This window comes from Lycium barbarum, chromosome 12 (assembly GCF_019175385.1).
Source record: "Lycium barbarum isolate Lr01 chromosome 12, ASM1917538v2, whole genome shotgun sequence".
Lineage (NCBI taxonomy): Eukaryota > Viridiplantae > Streptophyta > Magnoliopsida > Solanales > Solanaceae > Lycium > Lycium barbarum.
Genome location: NC_083348.1, coordinates 15012569 through 15029921, shown reverse-complemented (window position 1 = coordinate 15029921; position 17353 = coordinate 15012569). Strand labels below are relative to the sequence as shown.

General features: G+C 37.3%; 1 protein-coding gene across 1 annotated transcript; it reads left to right on the top strand.

Annotated features, from left to right (window-relative positions):
* The first annotated feature begins 1246 nt into the window (after window positions 1–1246).
* On the top strand, window positions 1247–16703 carry LOC132623579 (protein NRT1/ PTR FAMILY 8.3). Its single transcript, XM_060338357.1, has 5 exons — window positions 1247–1439; window positions 5111–5216; window positions 5346–5563; window positions 11419–11975; window positions 15665–16703. The coding sequence occupies exons 1-5, from the start codon at window positions 1386–1388 to the stop codon at window positions 16485–16487; spliced, it is 1758 nt and encodes a 585-aa protein (XP_060194340.1). The 5' UTR covers window positions 1247–1385; the 3' UTR covers window positions 16488–16703.
* The last annotated feature ends 650 nt before the right edge of the window (window positions 16704–17353 follow it).

Genomic DNA, 17353 nt, shown 5'->3' with positions numbered 1-17353 from the left:
TAGACAACAAAAGAAAAAGGAAGCTTCAGTCCAAAGAAAAGAAGAGGCAAATACAAAGGAGAGGGCTTGCTTTTTAAATAAGACAAGTTGGAGGGGGATTGTAAACTGCAAGTCTCGCCTGCCACTACGGACCAAAATTTTAGTTTAGAGGGCACGTCTCCCGATAATTGCCCACTACAGCCTTACCTAATTTTTCCTTTAAATAATTCCTCTATCCCAATGTATTTAATTTGGTAATTTGTTAAGTGAATTTTGTTAAAAAGTTTATAATTAAAAATAACTTTGAAACTTCTCTGAAGTTATAAATTATTCTTTTTAAAATTAACTTGTTATTATTAAATAATTTTGAAACTCTTCTGAAGTTATAAATTATTCTTTTTAAAATTAACTTTTTATTATTGAGGGAAAATTTCAGAGACCTCCCTCACAGATCTCCCCTCATGTTTCTAATATTACGGCTACCTCTCCTATTTTAACGTTTTTGTAATAACTATTTTATTCTATTTATTATTAATAAAAAAATAATATATCTAGACTGATTTTTCCTCCTAAGATCATGCTCTTTTAATTAATTCTTATTTTGTACATAGAAGAGGTATACGAAAAGAGAACCCTGGTTGCTGAGAAGACTAAAGAGCAGTTTGACTTATTTTATTTTTAATTTAGCAGAAAGGAGATATTGACAAAATAAGAATTAATTAAAAGAGTATGATCTTAGGGAGGGCAAATCAGTTCAGATATACTATTTTTTTAATTAGTAATAAATAGAATAAAATAGTTGTTACAAAAAAATTTAAAATAAGGAAGGTAGCCGTAATATTGGAAACGTGAGGGAAGATCAGTGAAACGAATCAAAACGTGAGGGAAGGTCTTTGAAATTTTCCCTATTATTACATATAAAAAGAAAGAGTAAATGGTCAAACACACAGTGAACTATGACTTTTTTGCAAGTTTCGCACTCTCTAAACGGAACTGATTACGTTAATTATAAGTTAAATCATGCTGATTAGGCCAATTATAAGTTATTTCCTTTCCTATATTAACTATCATTATTTGCACGACTAAGTGTGTTTTTTAATAATAAATTATGATAGTTTAAATAAAAAAAGAAAACAACTGATAAATCGTGGAAAAAAGAAAAATTCAGATGTCCTTTTTGACAATTATGTCAAAAAAAAAAAAAAAAAAAAAACAAGTATGAAGGGAGGAGTATCTTTTGCCCAACATTCCACGTCTCCACAAGTTTACCAATAAATATTCCACGTCTCTACCGGTTTACCCGTTTTTGGTCATGTGCCATTTCCCTTTGTATCTGAAGAAGAAAAATCTAAATTTATAGTTGGAGATAAGGTAAGTGTGAGATCCATCAACTTGAAGCTGTGCCTATGGGTACTCAAACTGATGCAATACCTCTTCTTGAAGATGGTGCCCTTCTTGAGGTTCTCATTTGCTCTTTGTCTTACTTCTCTATCGAATTTTTATTCACACTTTATATTATTTGAAATAAATATTGGATTCTTGGAAATCCATTTTTGGGGTTAAGTGCTTTTTCTCTGTTGCTATAATCAATCCATTTGGGGCTAATTTGAACGCAAGATTTGTGTTTGATTGATCTTTTTCCCCCACATCTTGTTTCCCTCTTTGGTCAAACTTAAGCTAAGAAATATCACGTTGTATTAAGCTAACTCTGCTGGGTATTTGTTAATATAATAATTTTGCTAGTTAGACTTTTAAGGATTATTGTAGCTTGTTATGAAAGGAGGCCAAAATGTGCAAAGGCTTTGAGAAGGATGATCCTACTATTAGGGAAAGTGGAAAAGTGAAAAGGTGGAATTGAGTAGATAATTAACTAGAACGAAAGCTCATTACTTTCTAATGCTTAAATTGGAAACAAGTGAAAGTCTTGATCTATTCAGCTGAATTGAAGTGCAGTTGAACCAACAGAGATGATTTTATACTTGTAATTAATCATTAACAAGTAAGTGTCTTCACTCAAACAGTGAAAAGCACTACTCCCCAGGAAAGAAAATGTAAAATAGGACCCATAGTTGATAAAAGTCGATACTGAAAGAAAAATATTTGTATATGACATTGATATGTTCACACCAGCTTCATCTAACCATTTCCAAGGAAAAGCACTAAATGTTCTTAAATATAGCTGGAATCTACAATATTCAAACCCGAGTCTCTGTGATCCTTTATCATGAAAAATAATCTATCGTGTCTTTTCTCCAAATTTGGTTAGTGGTTTGTCTATGAAGGTTTGCAAAATGTACAAAATATGAAATGAGGAATGGGCGGGAGAAGGGAGGGTTGTTTTAAAAAAAAGAAGTGAAAACTGTTGAGAAAGGTCCCGTTAGTTTCATTGATTCATTGATCTTCAATTTTTGGGTAAAGGGTCAAAAATGCCCAAAATTTAACTATTTTGCCCTCCGTTAAACCAGTGTCTCGTTCCTAACCCAGTGGCTACTAGAGTGGCTCGATTTTACCCTTATGGGTTACCTACAGTTTCTAAAAGAAAAATTTAGACCGTAGTTATAAATCCGACCCCTTTTTCCTTTACAAACAGGTCATCTAAATTTGACTGAAGGTAATTAAGCGTCACTAAGTATGAATAACTTATAAAAGAGGATGAATACATGTCAAAGTACATTGAACGTGTGAATTCCTTTTTTTCCGCTGTATGCCAACAACAACACCAGTGTAATCCCACAAGTGGGGTCTGGGGAGGGTAGAGTGTATGCAGACCTTACCCTTACCTTGAGAGATAGGGAGGTTGTTTCTGAAAGATGCTCGGCTCAAGAGAAAGCATGACAAAAAAGTTAGACAAGGATTGAAGAAAGTAAAGAAGCCATGACAAGAATAGTACTCCCTCCGTCCCATATTACTTGGCCACTTTCCCTTTTGCACGCTCCTTAAGAAATCAAAAATAAAAGATGTATTTTACTATCTTACCCCTATCTCTATCCAATAAATACATTCTAATCAATATTGGCTATTTTCAAGAACATTTAATACTAAGGGTAAGATGGGAAAGATTTAATTAATTTCATTTTGATTTTGTAAATGAACAAGTAATTTGAGACATATATTTTTAGTAATGTGGCCAAGTAATATGGGTCGGAGGGAGTATAGATAAGCACTATAAAGAAAAGTAACAGCAAATGTAGCAAACTAATACGATAATCTAAGTACAAGAGATAGCAGATAGTAACTGGAAACCGAAGGACAAGAAACTACAAAGGTAATACTACACCCACTTGTATGGAAGGACACACAAGACACGCTCTACTACCTACTAACCTTCTACCCTAATCCGTGTCCTCCACAACCTCCTATCTAAGGTCACGCCCTCGGTAAGCTGTAACTGCGTCATGTTTTGCCTAATCACTTCTCCCCAACTTCCTCATTTCCGCCACTTTCATCTTCTGGATGTGAGATTTCTCGACTGGCCAACACTCCGCCCCATACAACAAAGTAGGTCTAACAACTGCTCTGTAGAATTTGCCTTTAAGCTTTGGTGGCACCTTCTTATCACACAAGACTCCGGAGGCGAGCCTCCATTTCATCCATCTTGCCCCAATACGATGTGTGACATCATCATCAATCTCCTCATTTTCTTGGAAAGTGGACCCAAAATACTTAAAACTTCCTCGCTTTTGGATGGCCTATGTCTCAAATCTCACTTCCACGCCCTCGTCATGTGCTACATCACTGAACTTGCACTCCAAATATTCCGTCTTGGTTCTGCTCAACTTGAACCCTTTGGACTCCAGGGTCTGTCTCCATACTTCCTGCTTAGTATCAACTCCGTCGCAAGTCTGTCCAATCAAAACTATGTCGTCCGCAAATAACATACACCATTGCACCTCACCTTGAATATTCTGCGTCAGTTCATCCATACTAAGGCAAATAAAAACGGGCTGAGAGCTGATCCCTAATGCAACTCCATCACAACTGGAAAGTGCTCTGAATCCCCTCACGCGGTCCTCACCCAGGTCTTGGCTCCATCGTATGCCACTAGTGGATAAAACTTTAATCCTAACTTAATCATGATTTTTATTCTCGTATGACGTTCTTTACTTGATTTATCCATACCAAATTTTGGAATAGTTGCTATCTCAAATTGTAGGAAATCTTTAAGTTGGAACAACCGAACATTATTTGCTTTCAGGTAAAGGAGAGAAGTAAAATGGTTTGGTGAAAAGTTTTGAACCTTGATCTAAACAATGATAACTTTTAAAATTAGCTTAAACTCTATGCACTGATAATGCATTGAATTTTTATACCAGCATGTTAAATGGATCGACTACAACACGTTAACTTTCATAACAAGTGTCATTTGATAACATGAAAACAGAACAACAACCTTGTTGTATCCAAATTTAATGTTTATGAAAAAGTAAAAAGCACCTTCTCATTCAAGATTAGTTAGTTGGAACTATATGAATTTCTAAATTGACCTCCATTTGCTAAATCCGAGATTGCTATGATCATTTCCATTTTTTTTTTTTTTTTTTGGTAAATATAATAATGCAATGACCTATATAGTTGAGTTCAATTCCTCTCACATATAGCAAATTATTTGCACTACAACTATATTTGAGAGTTGTTCAAATACTAATAAAAGAAGTAGATACCTGATTTATAGACTGAACTGTACCATAAAACCCCTGACCTACTACTGGAAGAAGGATCGGTGATGGAGGATTTTCAATACTTTTTCCTTGGAGAGGGTGGAGTAGTAAAAGAGAAGGGGGTAAAAGAGGTTGGCTGATAAAAGAAAAAAGGGTAAAAAATGCCCTTAGACTTTGGTGACGACTGGGGTAGGAGTTAAAACACTTTTTTAACAGAGGGCAAAATTATTCTATTTGCATAGTCGAGGGACAATTTTTATCCTTTACTCTTTTTTATAAGGATCTTTGCTTTACAAAATTAAGTTGGGTATGTGTAACTACTCTGGCTATTCCACATCTTAAAGCATAGAGACTGTCATTCTTATTTATTGTAGAAGATGATAATTCCTTGCAAGTTATTTTACCATTAAAAAAATGTGATTCCCTGCAAGGTACTTTTGTTGAGGCATTCTTAAAAAAGTTCCTCTTTACAGAATGAGAATAGTGGACTCTACACTGGAGATGGTTCCGTTGATATCAAGGGTAATCCTGTTTTAAAGAGTGAGACAGGGAACTGGAGAGCTTGCCCATTTATTCTTGGTATGTCAGACTCAGATTTCCCTTTTCTGTTCTTCTCTTCTTTTTTCTCTTTTTTCCCTGTTTTGGCATATTTATTTGTTCACCCTGTTTTATGGTAATAATTGATTTGGTTGCTGACATTGGACTCAGGTAATGAATGTTGTGAACGCTTGGCATACTATGGCATTGCGGCTAATCTTGTTACCTATCTTACCACGAAATTACATGAGGGAAATGTCTCAGCTGCTAGAAATGTCACAACTTGGCAAGGCACTTGTTACCTAACGCCCCTTATTGGGGCTGTGCTGGCAGACGCATACTGGGGAAGATATTGGACGATTGCTACCTTCTCCACTATCTACTTCATCGTAAATATCTCACCTTCATTTTACACAAAATACTAGCTTATGGTGTGTGAGATGATTGTAAAATTTCTTCTTTGTCCATTTTCCTTTCCTACTGGGGAGCTGCACTTAACATAACTAACTTCAACCTACTGATACTTGTTTTGTTTCCACCATGGAGAATGCCAAAACATAACTGTGATGTTTTCCCATAAATAACTGAAATCGTATTGGTCATCTTTAGATGAAATAGGAAGCTCAGTAAGCAGGTATGGCTAATGGCGTTGTGGGCCTGCACCTTTCCCATAGTGCTTGATCTTGGTGAATCTTATTCTTGTATAATTTGGTGTAACAGAAGTAGTGGTGCTTGTCCGTCATCAACCTTTAACTGAATCTTATATAGACATTCAGATGACAACAAAAAGAATTTACACTTTTGAAATTTATTGTGCTTCAGCTAGTTTATCATTCATATCTGGAACATTAGAAGAGACAATAGAAAGATATTCGAAGGGAACTTTGCATATCTGGAGATGTTTTTTGTCATTCCTATCTGTAACAGCAGAGAGTATTTCATCTCCAAAATAAAAACGGAAGAGAGAGAAGAAGAAAAGGAAAGAAAACAGTTGAAATTACAGAATCAAGTGATTCATATTTTAGAAAACTCTAGGGCTTTGACAACATGTTTTCCATTTCGAAAAAGGAAAAAGAATAAATGCTAGGGCTGGCAGCCCTTCCCTGACGAATTTCGGGGGATCTTGAGGCGACTAGTAGCCTTGGAGGCTGTTGCCGCTGGACAGCCTCCTAACCCTACTTCCAATGCTTCTCTTAAATCCTCCACTGCTACAGCCCCATGCAACCTATTCTACTCAAACCTGTTGTGTATCACAACAGGGGACCTACTGTGACTTGGGATTCAGACAGAGTTTGATTGACTTATCATCAAGGAGAATTTACAATATGCTGTTATTGGTAAATTTCATATGAACGGCTGGAACTCAAAGATTTAAGAACATTCCAACTTAATGTGAGATCAAGGTTAACTGCAAAATAGGGTTCTTAAGAAATCGTTTTGTGTTAATCGGCCAACACTTCTGAGGACTATGTTAATGTGCTAACCAAGCCAGCATTCTATCTCAAGTTTAAGGATATTTTTACCAATGTTAAAGTGGGATCCTTGGTTTGATCCAGATGAAGAAATGTCGATTGCAGTTGCATATATTTCGTTTTCAGGCCTACCTCCTGATTTATTTGCTAAAGAGTCAGTATTTTCTCTTGAATCAGCTGTTGGGAAACTTTGACAGTGGACAGGGGTACAAATAATCAACTCGACCTAGCTGTGCTAGGGTGAAGGTTGAGGTCGATTTTCTTGGAGATTTTCCAAAAATGTGCAGACTGACTGGTGTGACATTGTTAAAGGTGAAGTCAGTTCAAAATGGACAGAAGTACATTATGATTATTTTCCCAAATGCTGCAAACACTACCGTCGTCAAGGTCATAATGGTGAGGAATGCCATGTGTTACATCCAAAATTGAATGTGGAGAAGAATGAAGACCAAACTGGTAGGTTAGATGAGGTACCTTCTAATGATACTTCTGAACCAATTGAAGTGTTGAAGAGTGGTAAAGTTGTGGGCGATCCTAAAAGGAAACAGGTTTAGGAAAGGCTGAGAGTAATAAGAAGGTTGATGGTGTAACTGATCAACGGATCGTTGCTCATATATCTGATGGTTCAAAAGCTTTCTATTTTACTAACAAATAATATTTTTGCTCCACAGCTGATACAGAGGAGAAAGAAAACTAAGGTGATGCTAATAATAATGTGGCGATTGTACCTGATGAATCCCCAAAAGAAGGAACAAAGGAAGCTAATACTCCTAAACTTCCATGCCAATTTAGATATTCCTGATCAATCTAGGATGGAGGATATTGGAGAGGAGGCATTAATAGCTTTAATTAAGTCAAAGAATAAGGAATTGGGTGGAGGCGAAGTTTTGTTGACCGAGGAACATGGGAAAGGCTTGTGCAATCAACACAGGAGTGGGTTGAAAATTATTTCCCTCAAATCAAAGAATTGCCTATAGTTACCACGAACCAGTCGTGTCAACACATTCCTTCACAAACCTTTGATGAGTCTTCACTTGTCTCCTCCTTTCAGGAATAAGACTGAAGCCAATTTAAAGTGGGGTGATCAAGTAGAATTGGACAAGGCAGATGCTGATGCACCTATTGGAGTTAGTAACTAGAATGTAGGTCACATGATGCAAGAAAAAGTAGCAGCTCAACTTGTCACTAAAAATGTTAATGGCCGAGGTTTGTTGATAGCAATGATGATCCACTGGAATATGAAAACTTTGAGAAGTCTGTTAAGATTTTATGAAGAGGATGATGAATCGATGGCAAAGAATTTTCAAATGTTGCTACAGCTGGTGATCTATCTCCAAGACAAATTGCTGAAGTTACAAAAAGGAGCCTGGCAGAAAGAAATTTAAAACATGATAATTTTCCTTCTAGGATGCAACCAAAGAGGACAGTTTCCAAGAAAAACAATTAATGATGAATAAGGTTCTAATTTGAATATCAAGTCTGTTAATACCAAAAATAACATTTTGACGATTGCTTACCATGCATGGAATGCACCAATTTATGCTTATTGGTCTTATGGAACGTTTTCAAAATTCAAGCAAAAAAGGTACATGAGGAAATTGGGACTTTATGCTGCTTTGGTAAATTCTTCACAGAAGATTTCTGCTTTTATTGACGAAAATTTCAAAGTTATGGTTCTTGGGGATATGGAGCAACAACTCAAGTCTCAAATCGTATCATCAAGGTCTAAATACAAAGTTCACTGACTCTCATATATATATATGTGTGTGTGTGTGTGTGTGTGTGTGTGTATGCTAAATGTGATATGCGTGAAAAAATTGAACTATGGGATTCATTATGTCATCTTACTAGGGACATTAATACCCCTTATCATCTTACTTCATCAAAAAAAAGTGGACATAAATACCCCTTAATTGGTAATGGGTCACTTCAATGTGGTTCTATCAGAGCATGAAAAATTTGGAGGGCTGCCTGTATTAGCTACCGAAGTTGAGGATTTACACATTGTATGTCAAACTGTGGTTTAACTAATTAGGGTCTCAAGGGGAGCGTCTATACTTGGTGAAATGGGAGAAGATAAAGCTTGTATTTTTAAAAAGTTAGATAGATGTATTGGCAATCAAGGATTGCAAGACTTATTTTCCCAACCTTGAGGTTGAACATCCTGTCCGAAGTGACTTAGATCATGCTCCTTTATTATTTAGTGGTACTGTGGAGGTATTCTCCTATTAAAAAGCCATACAAGTTCTTGAATTTTTGGATTAATCATGGGGAATTCCTGGAGGTGGTTAGGAGTAATTGCACTGCAGATATTTTTCTGAGATTCATTCTTTATTCTCCAATACAAGTTGAAGAACGTAAAAAAGGCCTTTGTGCAGTGGAGCAAAACCACTTATGGTGATGTATTCCAGCTTGTAGTTACTCTGATGGCATTAAGGTACATGAGATTCAATTTGAATTGCATCCTTCTTAGCTCAATCAGAAAAATTGCATAATGCACAAGCAGAGTTAAATAAATATCTACACTTGGAGGAGGAATTTTGGAAGCAAAAAACAGATACCACATGGTTTGAGGAAGGAGATTGTAATACGAAAGGAAGAAGGAAAAAGCTTCATGTGAAAGGAAGAAGGAAAAAGCTTCATGTGAGAGGACTTTAAGATGCTGATGGTATATGAAGGGACACTATTGAAGAGCTTCTCAGTTCTCAGTGAAGCTATCAGATTCTTTCAAGAACAAATCAAGGAATAAAGAGTGCCTGTCATCTTGAGGTGTGTACCTAATTTGATTTCTTATACAAAATAACTCCCTAGCTTTGCCATCTACAAAGAAGTTCAGCAAGTGTTTACCAATCAAAAAAAAAAAAAAAAAGTTAAGCAAACGGCTTTTGGTTTAAATGGTTAAAGTGCCCGTTGTCCTGATGGGTTTACATGCTTGTTTTATGTGTGGCCTAAAATGTTAGACGCAAGAGAGTTGACTGTGCATTAAATTTGGTGGCAAATTAAAATAGGATCCTCTAACTTTTGGTTGATAATTGGACTAGATTTGTGCAGTTTACTTTATAGTGCTAGATGATTTTCCTATTGATGAAGATATCATGAATGTGCTGGAGGTCCTGGACGATGTTTTATGTGATGCTGCAAAACACCCCCATTGGTTATCAGAGGATATTGCTTCCCAGATTATTCATGAAATTCAGCTCCCTAAGTTTGTTGATATATTTGGAAAATCTTGCATTTGATGACGACGGTGAGGTATGTTTCAGTTTCACCTCATTTGAAGAGGTTGTTCCCAAAGATAGTAGGATTCTTTAATGTGGACAATGTTCAACGCCCATTCCTACGTATAAGAACTATCAGGCAGTGATGAGTGACTGCCGAGGTGCTGACTATTTGTTGAAGTTGTGGGCCAATTTAAGTGAATTTACGTACCTGCAAAACATATGGCTTCATGAAGATGATAGAAATGAGCAATTTCATGGTTAAGGGATGTGCAATGCTGCTCTCTATCAGTTTTTTTATTATTCTACATGAGCATTTCTGCTATTCTTTCATGGTGTATTTGCATCTTAGTATCCTGTATAAATTTTAAGATGCTTTTGCTCTACTTTCTACCTTCCAGGTAGGGGTAAGAGCTGCGTATACACCACCCTCCCTAGATCCCACTTGTGGTATTACAGTTGTTTGTTATTGTTGTTTTGCTCTGCTTAATTTTGCCAGTTCGATATTTAGATATGATGTAAAAGGTAGAAGTCCTCCCTATTCTATTGGTTTGGAATAAATTAGTCGCTTCGTCTTCCGGCACACTGCCTAGTGACATATTAACTGTAAAAATAACAACAACATACCCAATATAATCCCACAAGGTGGGGTCTGGGAAGGGTAGAGTGTACTCAGACCTTACCCACCCACCCTCCCACCCCCCGGCCTTGGAGGGTAGGGAGGTTGTTTCCGATAGACCCTCGGCTCAAGGAGATATAAAAAGGAGGTAGTAATAACAAGCAGTAAAAGTAGCAAGATAATAAGATAAACGAAGTGAAGGAAACAATCAGGTATTACTAGAGCTATACGAATAGGCAAACATAGAACGATATTAATACTCCTGTTGCAGAAAAAACCTACTATCCTATCCCTCGACCTCCACACCCTCCTATCAAGGGTCATGTTCTCGGTAAGCTGAAAATGTGCCATGTCCTGCCTAATCGCCTCTCCCCAAGATTTCTTAGGCCTACCTCTCCCCCTCCTCCGACCCACCATGGCCAACCTCTCATACCTCCTCATGGGAGCATCGGCGCCTCTCTAAAAATAAGTGATAAATATTTAACCTTTTTCATTTCTTTTATAATTGGTGGGTGCAACTGTGGTACCAAATGATGGGACCTTGGTTCTAGGTTTATGTATTGTTGTTGCAACTTTGAGGAAGGTAGAGCCTATTTCCCAGCAAACTGCTTAAGTGCCAATTTCAACATAAGAATGTTATAAGGAAGAAAGATAGTCACTATCTGCTCAGTGCCTTTCCTCTTTAGAACTCTTTATGATTAAAGGTCTCATCTTTGCAACTGATACAGCGAGTTAAAGTGAGACAGTAAATACATGTCGTGTGAACCGGAACCCTAACTTTCTAGTGCCTTATCTCCCTTTTGCAACTAGGATTTTAACTTTGCTTGAGCCTCTAGTGCAGCAATTAATTACGAAGCAGATCCTGTTCTTGCAGCATTTCTTTTTCTTACATCTGCTTGCTGGCACTTCTTATTTCATGTTTTTTGGTTGTATAGGGCATGTGCACATTGACGCTATCAGCTTCAATTCCTGCTTTTATCCCCCCTGAATGTGTGGGTTCCGTGTGCCCTTCAGCAACTCCTGCCCAGTATGCCATATTCTTTGTTGGTCTTTATCTGATTGCTCTTGGAACTGGTGGGATTAAGCCATGTGTTTCGTCATTTGGTGCTGATCAATTTGATGACACAGATCCAAAAGAGAGGGTAAAAAAGGGATCCTTCTTCAATTGGTTCTATTTTTCTATCAACATTGGAGCTTTGATATCAAGCAGTTTGATTGTGTGGATTCAAGAGAATGCTGGATGGGGCCTTGGGTTTGGCATCCCTGCAGTTTTCATGGGCATTGCCATTGGAAGCTTCTTTTTCGGGACACCACTCTACAGATTTCAGAAGCCTGGGGGAAGTCCTCTCACAAGAATGTGCCAGGTTTTGGTTGCAGCATTCCACAAATGGAACTTGTCTCTCCCCGATGATAGTACACTACTTTATGAAACCCCTGACAAAAGCTCTGCAATTGAAGGAAGCCGAAAGCTGTTGCACACTGATGAACTCAGGTGATAATATTTTTTCTTTCCAAGTATTACATTTTTATTTTACACTCTCTTCTCCTCTATGTTCTCGTAAGGCTTGTATGAAAGTCATGACGTTATAATGATGCCAAAGCATTCATACTTCAAAGTCAAAATCACAATATCTTTCATATCATATCATTGTATACTAAAAATTGCACTTTAAAGCATAACTTGCATGAAATATGGAAAATTCGCGCTCGCTTGCCCCCTTGAAACATACATCTTTAGAATCATGCTTTTTGGCAAAGGACTCAAGGAAGGTATATCTCAACTTATCATGGACGTAATTTTAGCTATTCAAAAAATTGACGCTTCAAAAGCTCAACAGTATCTACATGAATATAGTTCAAATCTCAATTCATACCCATTACAACTCAACATAAGCCAATCTGGGCTTTGGATTTAGGCTTCAAGTCATCCAAGTTCCTAATTGTTCTTTAATGGTGAAATCTTGATTCACCAATCAATCCCCTTGATTAAATAGACTATTGAAGCTGTTTGGATCTCTACAATAACCAATTCATATTCGCATATTACTATTCACCTTCTTCCCCAGCCAACACGACAACCTTCATTGATACCCATTCCTAAGGTTCATCCGACACTTCAATTCAACCACGGTTGCTACCCAAAATTAGCTTCTACATACTTATTTAAGCATATATTGTTGGGTCTTGTACTTCGAGTATCTTATTTATTTATGGTAGCTACTGTTTATCATGACTCTCTCGCTTTTGTTGCTTCTCGTTTTCATATTGTTTTGTTATGCTTGTCCTTATCTGACCTGTTGTCTCGTTCTCTCTTGAGGCAAGGGTCTTTCGGAAACAGCCTCCTCACTTTGAAAGGTGAGGGTAAGGTCTGCGTACACTCTACCCTCCCCAGACCCCACATTGTGGGAATTTACTGGGTATGTTGTTGTTGTTGTTGTTGTTGTATACTTATTTAAGCATCAGAAACAAAGTATGGCTAGTGGAATTGGGTCTTTGAAGTCAAACCACCCTGAAAAATCCAATTTTTGGTGATTCTGGCCTATTTGAAGAATTCTAACGTATCCAATGTGACTGTGTTGTTAGTGCTAGCATTTAATCAATCCAAAAACATGATGAATGACTCACCTTTTTTTTTTTTTTTTTTTTTTTTTTTTTTTTTTTAGTATATTAAATGCCTTTGTAGGTGTCCCTTCCAATGCTCTAAAACTCTTCTCCAATTCACAATTTTTTTCTCCCACCGTAATCTTATAATAAACAGAACCGCAGGTAGCTGTCCGGTACGCTCACGGCGATGGGGCTTGAATGCACTAGTTAATGTCCTTTGTCCAACCTTAACTATGACACCTTTTCTCGCTCGGACTCTCTAGAAATGTTGCCGCACCCGTGTGGGATCCTCTAAAAATACACTACTTTTGGACGATCCGACACGCACCCCACTACATTTTTTAAGAGTCCGAGCAGCATAGTAATGCGCAATCCCTAGATGCTTCAGGTCTAGCTTTGTTGTTGTCTTGGCTCATAGTGCACTTAGCGGTCGTCTGGTTGCTGGTTAGGAGTGGAATTATTCATGTATTAACTACCATAGTTAGTACCATGTTTGGTAGTTTTTAGTTGCTCTGTATAAAATCCAGCACACTGAATACGGTGTTTGGTTATCATTTTACAATCCCACATAACTAAAACATGAATAAGTTATGAGTCAATTTATATATTAGCTAAACCCTGCATAACTAATAGATGTATTACTGATACATGCATAACTCCAACCAGCAACCAACGAACCGTTAGGCTATTGCACTTGATCATATCAACCATCCTTGCAGTGCGAGAGCATCCCGAGAACTTCTTGTAGGCTGTCCTCATTTTCCAACTCCCAATTTGGTACTTTTTAGTTCTTTTGTTATTCTAACTTCCACAAACACCTATTCATTTCCAAGCACCTCACTTGTGTCTTGTGGCCTTGTTAATGTATTTGGGGTACTATAATCACGTAATTTGACATGTAGTTGACGTATCAGAGTTTAAAATCTACGGGGATTTATAGTAGCCTAGTGATATATGGAGTGGTAGGAGAACTATGAGATCCCAGGTTCAAATCTCAACGGAGGCAAGAACAGTAGGTAATGTCTTCTCATCTGCTTAAGTTTTATTGGGCAAGGTTGCATGATGCATGTGCTGATAAGAGGTAGGAAGTACCCATTAGAATTAGTCGAAGTGCGGGCAAGCTAGCCCAGACACCGCTATCATGAAAAGGAAAAAATCTATATTTTTATAAAAGCATAGAGCTTCGAAAGTTTTAAAAAAAAATTATCCTTACAAAATACATCTCATGTTGGATAGAGTTCCGGATACAATTATTTTTGAATTTTGGATATTAAACAAAAAACTTAAATTTTGATTCAACTAATATTAGAACTTTGAATCAACAACATACTAAGTATAATCCCACAAAGTGGGGTCTGGAGAGGGTAGAGTGTGCATAGATTACCCTACCTTGGGAGGTAAAGAGGCAATATTAGAACTTTGAATTACCATTTCAAAAAAAAAAATAGAACTTTGATACATTTTCTGCTTTTACTCTCCTAGATTTCATGACATTTCCTATATTTTGTGACCCTTTGAATGGAAGATGCGTAGATGTTTTATGTTGGTGGTGATGGTACATATGGTGAAAGTGTTGGTGACTTTGGGTAGTGGTGGAAGAAGAAGGGTTGGTGCGGTGAGTTGTCATGCCATTTTGGCTGATGGATGGTATTAACGGAAGAAGGGAAAGTTTGAGCTATTTTTATAACGTTAAGGGTATGTATGGACCGAGTATAATAGAGGGCAATATTAAAGCTTTTTCACTAATAGATGGGTAATATGGCCCTTTTCCCTTCTTTATAGTTATATTTCTCGGAAACTAAGTTTGCAATGATTCTAAGGACCGAAATTTCCTGTTATTGTTTACTTGGTTTATTTTCACTTTGAGACAATTCTGTCCTCTTTATTCTGTCAGTAAAACAACAACAAACCCAGTGTACTCCCACAAGTGGGGTCTAGGGAGGGTTGAGTGTATGCAGACCTTACCCTAACCTTGGCAGGAAGAGAGACTGTTTCCGGTAGACCCTCGGCTCAAGTAAAACAGAAACATAACAATTATGAAAACATGGCATTTAGGTACTTGGTGTTGTTATATTTATGCTTTAACGCCTTTAATAACTGGTACTTATCTTTTAGGGAAATCATCTTGTTCTAAGATTATCCTTTTTCTATACAAGTAGTGTTACTATTTTTTTCAAAGTAGTGTTACTGTCTAATTTTTTATTTCGATGCTTTGGATAATACTTAATTTGAACAATTGTTAGTCATTAATATGATTTCTAAGGAATTATAGCTTATTTTTGTTGGTGGTGAGTTCATCATCTTCACATACGATTGTTTTAATGATTTACACAGGATAATACGTGGAAAAAAAAAAATCTAGTTCTCTGAAAAATGCGTGAGTAAAGCACCACTTAATTTTTTCCACAATCCTCAATGCATCTGATACAACTTATTTTGAACTTGGCTGCAACTTGTCAGAATTATACTTCTCTTGCTATCTCAAGAAGTACCACTGTTTATGTTAGCTTTTCAAATTATCAACCCTCAATTAGTGTGCTTTAGGGTCTTCTGCATAACATTTACCATCTTCCCCAGGTGCTTTGACAAAGCTGCTGTAGTTTCAGACACCGAATTGAAAACTGGGGACTATTCCAATGTTTGGAGGCTGTGTACTGTTACGCAGGTTGAGGAACTGAAAATTTTGATCCGCATGTTCCCGATATGGGCAACTGGAATTGTGTTTTCTGCTGTTTATGCACAAATGTCTACAATGTTTGTGGAGCAAGGGACGGTGATGGACACTGCCATTGGTTCCTTCAAAATTCCTGCAGCATCTCTTTCAACTTTCGATACCGTTAGTGTTATTGTGTGGGTCCCAGTGTATGATAGGATCCTTGTTCCAATTGCAAGGAGGTTTACCGGAAAGGAGAGGGGATTTTCCGAGTTACAGCGAATGGGAATTGGACTTTTCCTTTCAGTGTTGTGCATGTCTGCTGCTGCTATCGTTGAGATCAAGCGTCTACAACTCGCAAGAGAGCTTGGTTTGGTGGATGAAGCCGTTGCAGTACCTCTCAGTATATTTTGGCAGATTCCGCAATATTTTATACTGGGAGCAGCCGAGATATTTACTTTCATTGGGCAGCTTGAGTTCTTTTATGATCAATCACCCGATGCAATGCGTAGCTTATGCAGCGCGTTGTCACTGATGACGACCGCTTTGGGTAATTACTTGAGCTCTTTCATACTGACTGTAGTAACGTCCATTACTACTCGAGGTGGCAAACCTGGATGGATTCCAAACAACTTGAACGGTGGGCATCTTGATTATTTCTTCTGGCTCCTGGCTGCACTTAGCTTCTCCAACTTAATAATCTATGTGTTCTGTGCCAAAATGTATAAATCCAAGAAGGCATCCTAACTCGAAGTTGATCGTCTATGCTTCAAAATGAAAGAAAACGTGACGTTGCGAAATCTCTGTGCAAGTCACAAGCTTAGAACTTCTGTACGTTGTGAGGTACCAAACTTTCAAAAGAAACCCTCTCGTCTTTAATGTAAATATCCAACGGTGTTATGTTCGGAGTTCAATTATTGGTGTAACGTCTTATTGTTCTTTGAAAGTTGCTTGCTTCATCTATCTCTTGACGCTTCCACTATTCAAATTATGGCAATCTGCATTCTCTGAGTTAGATTCTCACTTGAACGAGGTGATTCCTATTTACCATTTATTCATCAAATCGCATTCACGCTAGAGCAAATGGACGGGCTAGGCCCCTTTGTGTTGGTGTGGTTTTCTAGTGCTCTTAGCTCGTTTTCGGGACAGCTCGACTCAGAATATTTGAATTTGTTGTGAAGTATTTTAACATTTAAAATGTTACACCGCTTTTTAGTGCACGGAGTTTGTCTACCATAGATGCTCAGCATGCCATTAGGTGGTGGGATCGAAATAATAAGTAGTCATGTGAAAGCTAATAATTGCAAACTTTAAACAATAATAAATCAGAAGACAAAGAAAATTATATTAAAAGAGGCATAATATTTAATATAATTTGGTCAAAGCCCTACATATGAGAAAATTAATATAAAAGAAGTATCAAACTATTGAGGGAATAGTCTCTCCCTGAACAAGACTCTATAACCCTGAAGGACTACATTGTTGATGCAGTCATGTTAATGTGTGGGAAGGAAAGATCTTCTATATATAGAAGTCCAAAAATTCTCCTACAAGAAAATGATAGCTATGGAAGAGTCCTTTTCCACCAAGAAAATCTTTTCGAAGTAAAACAC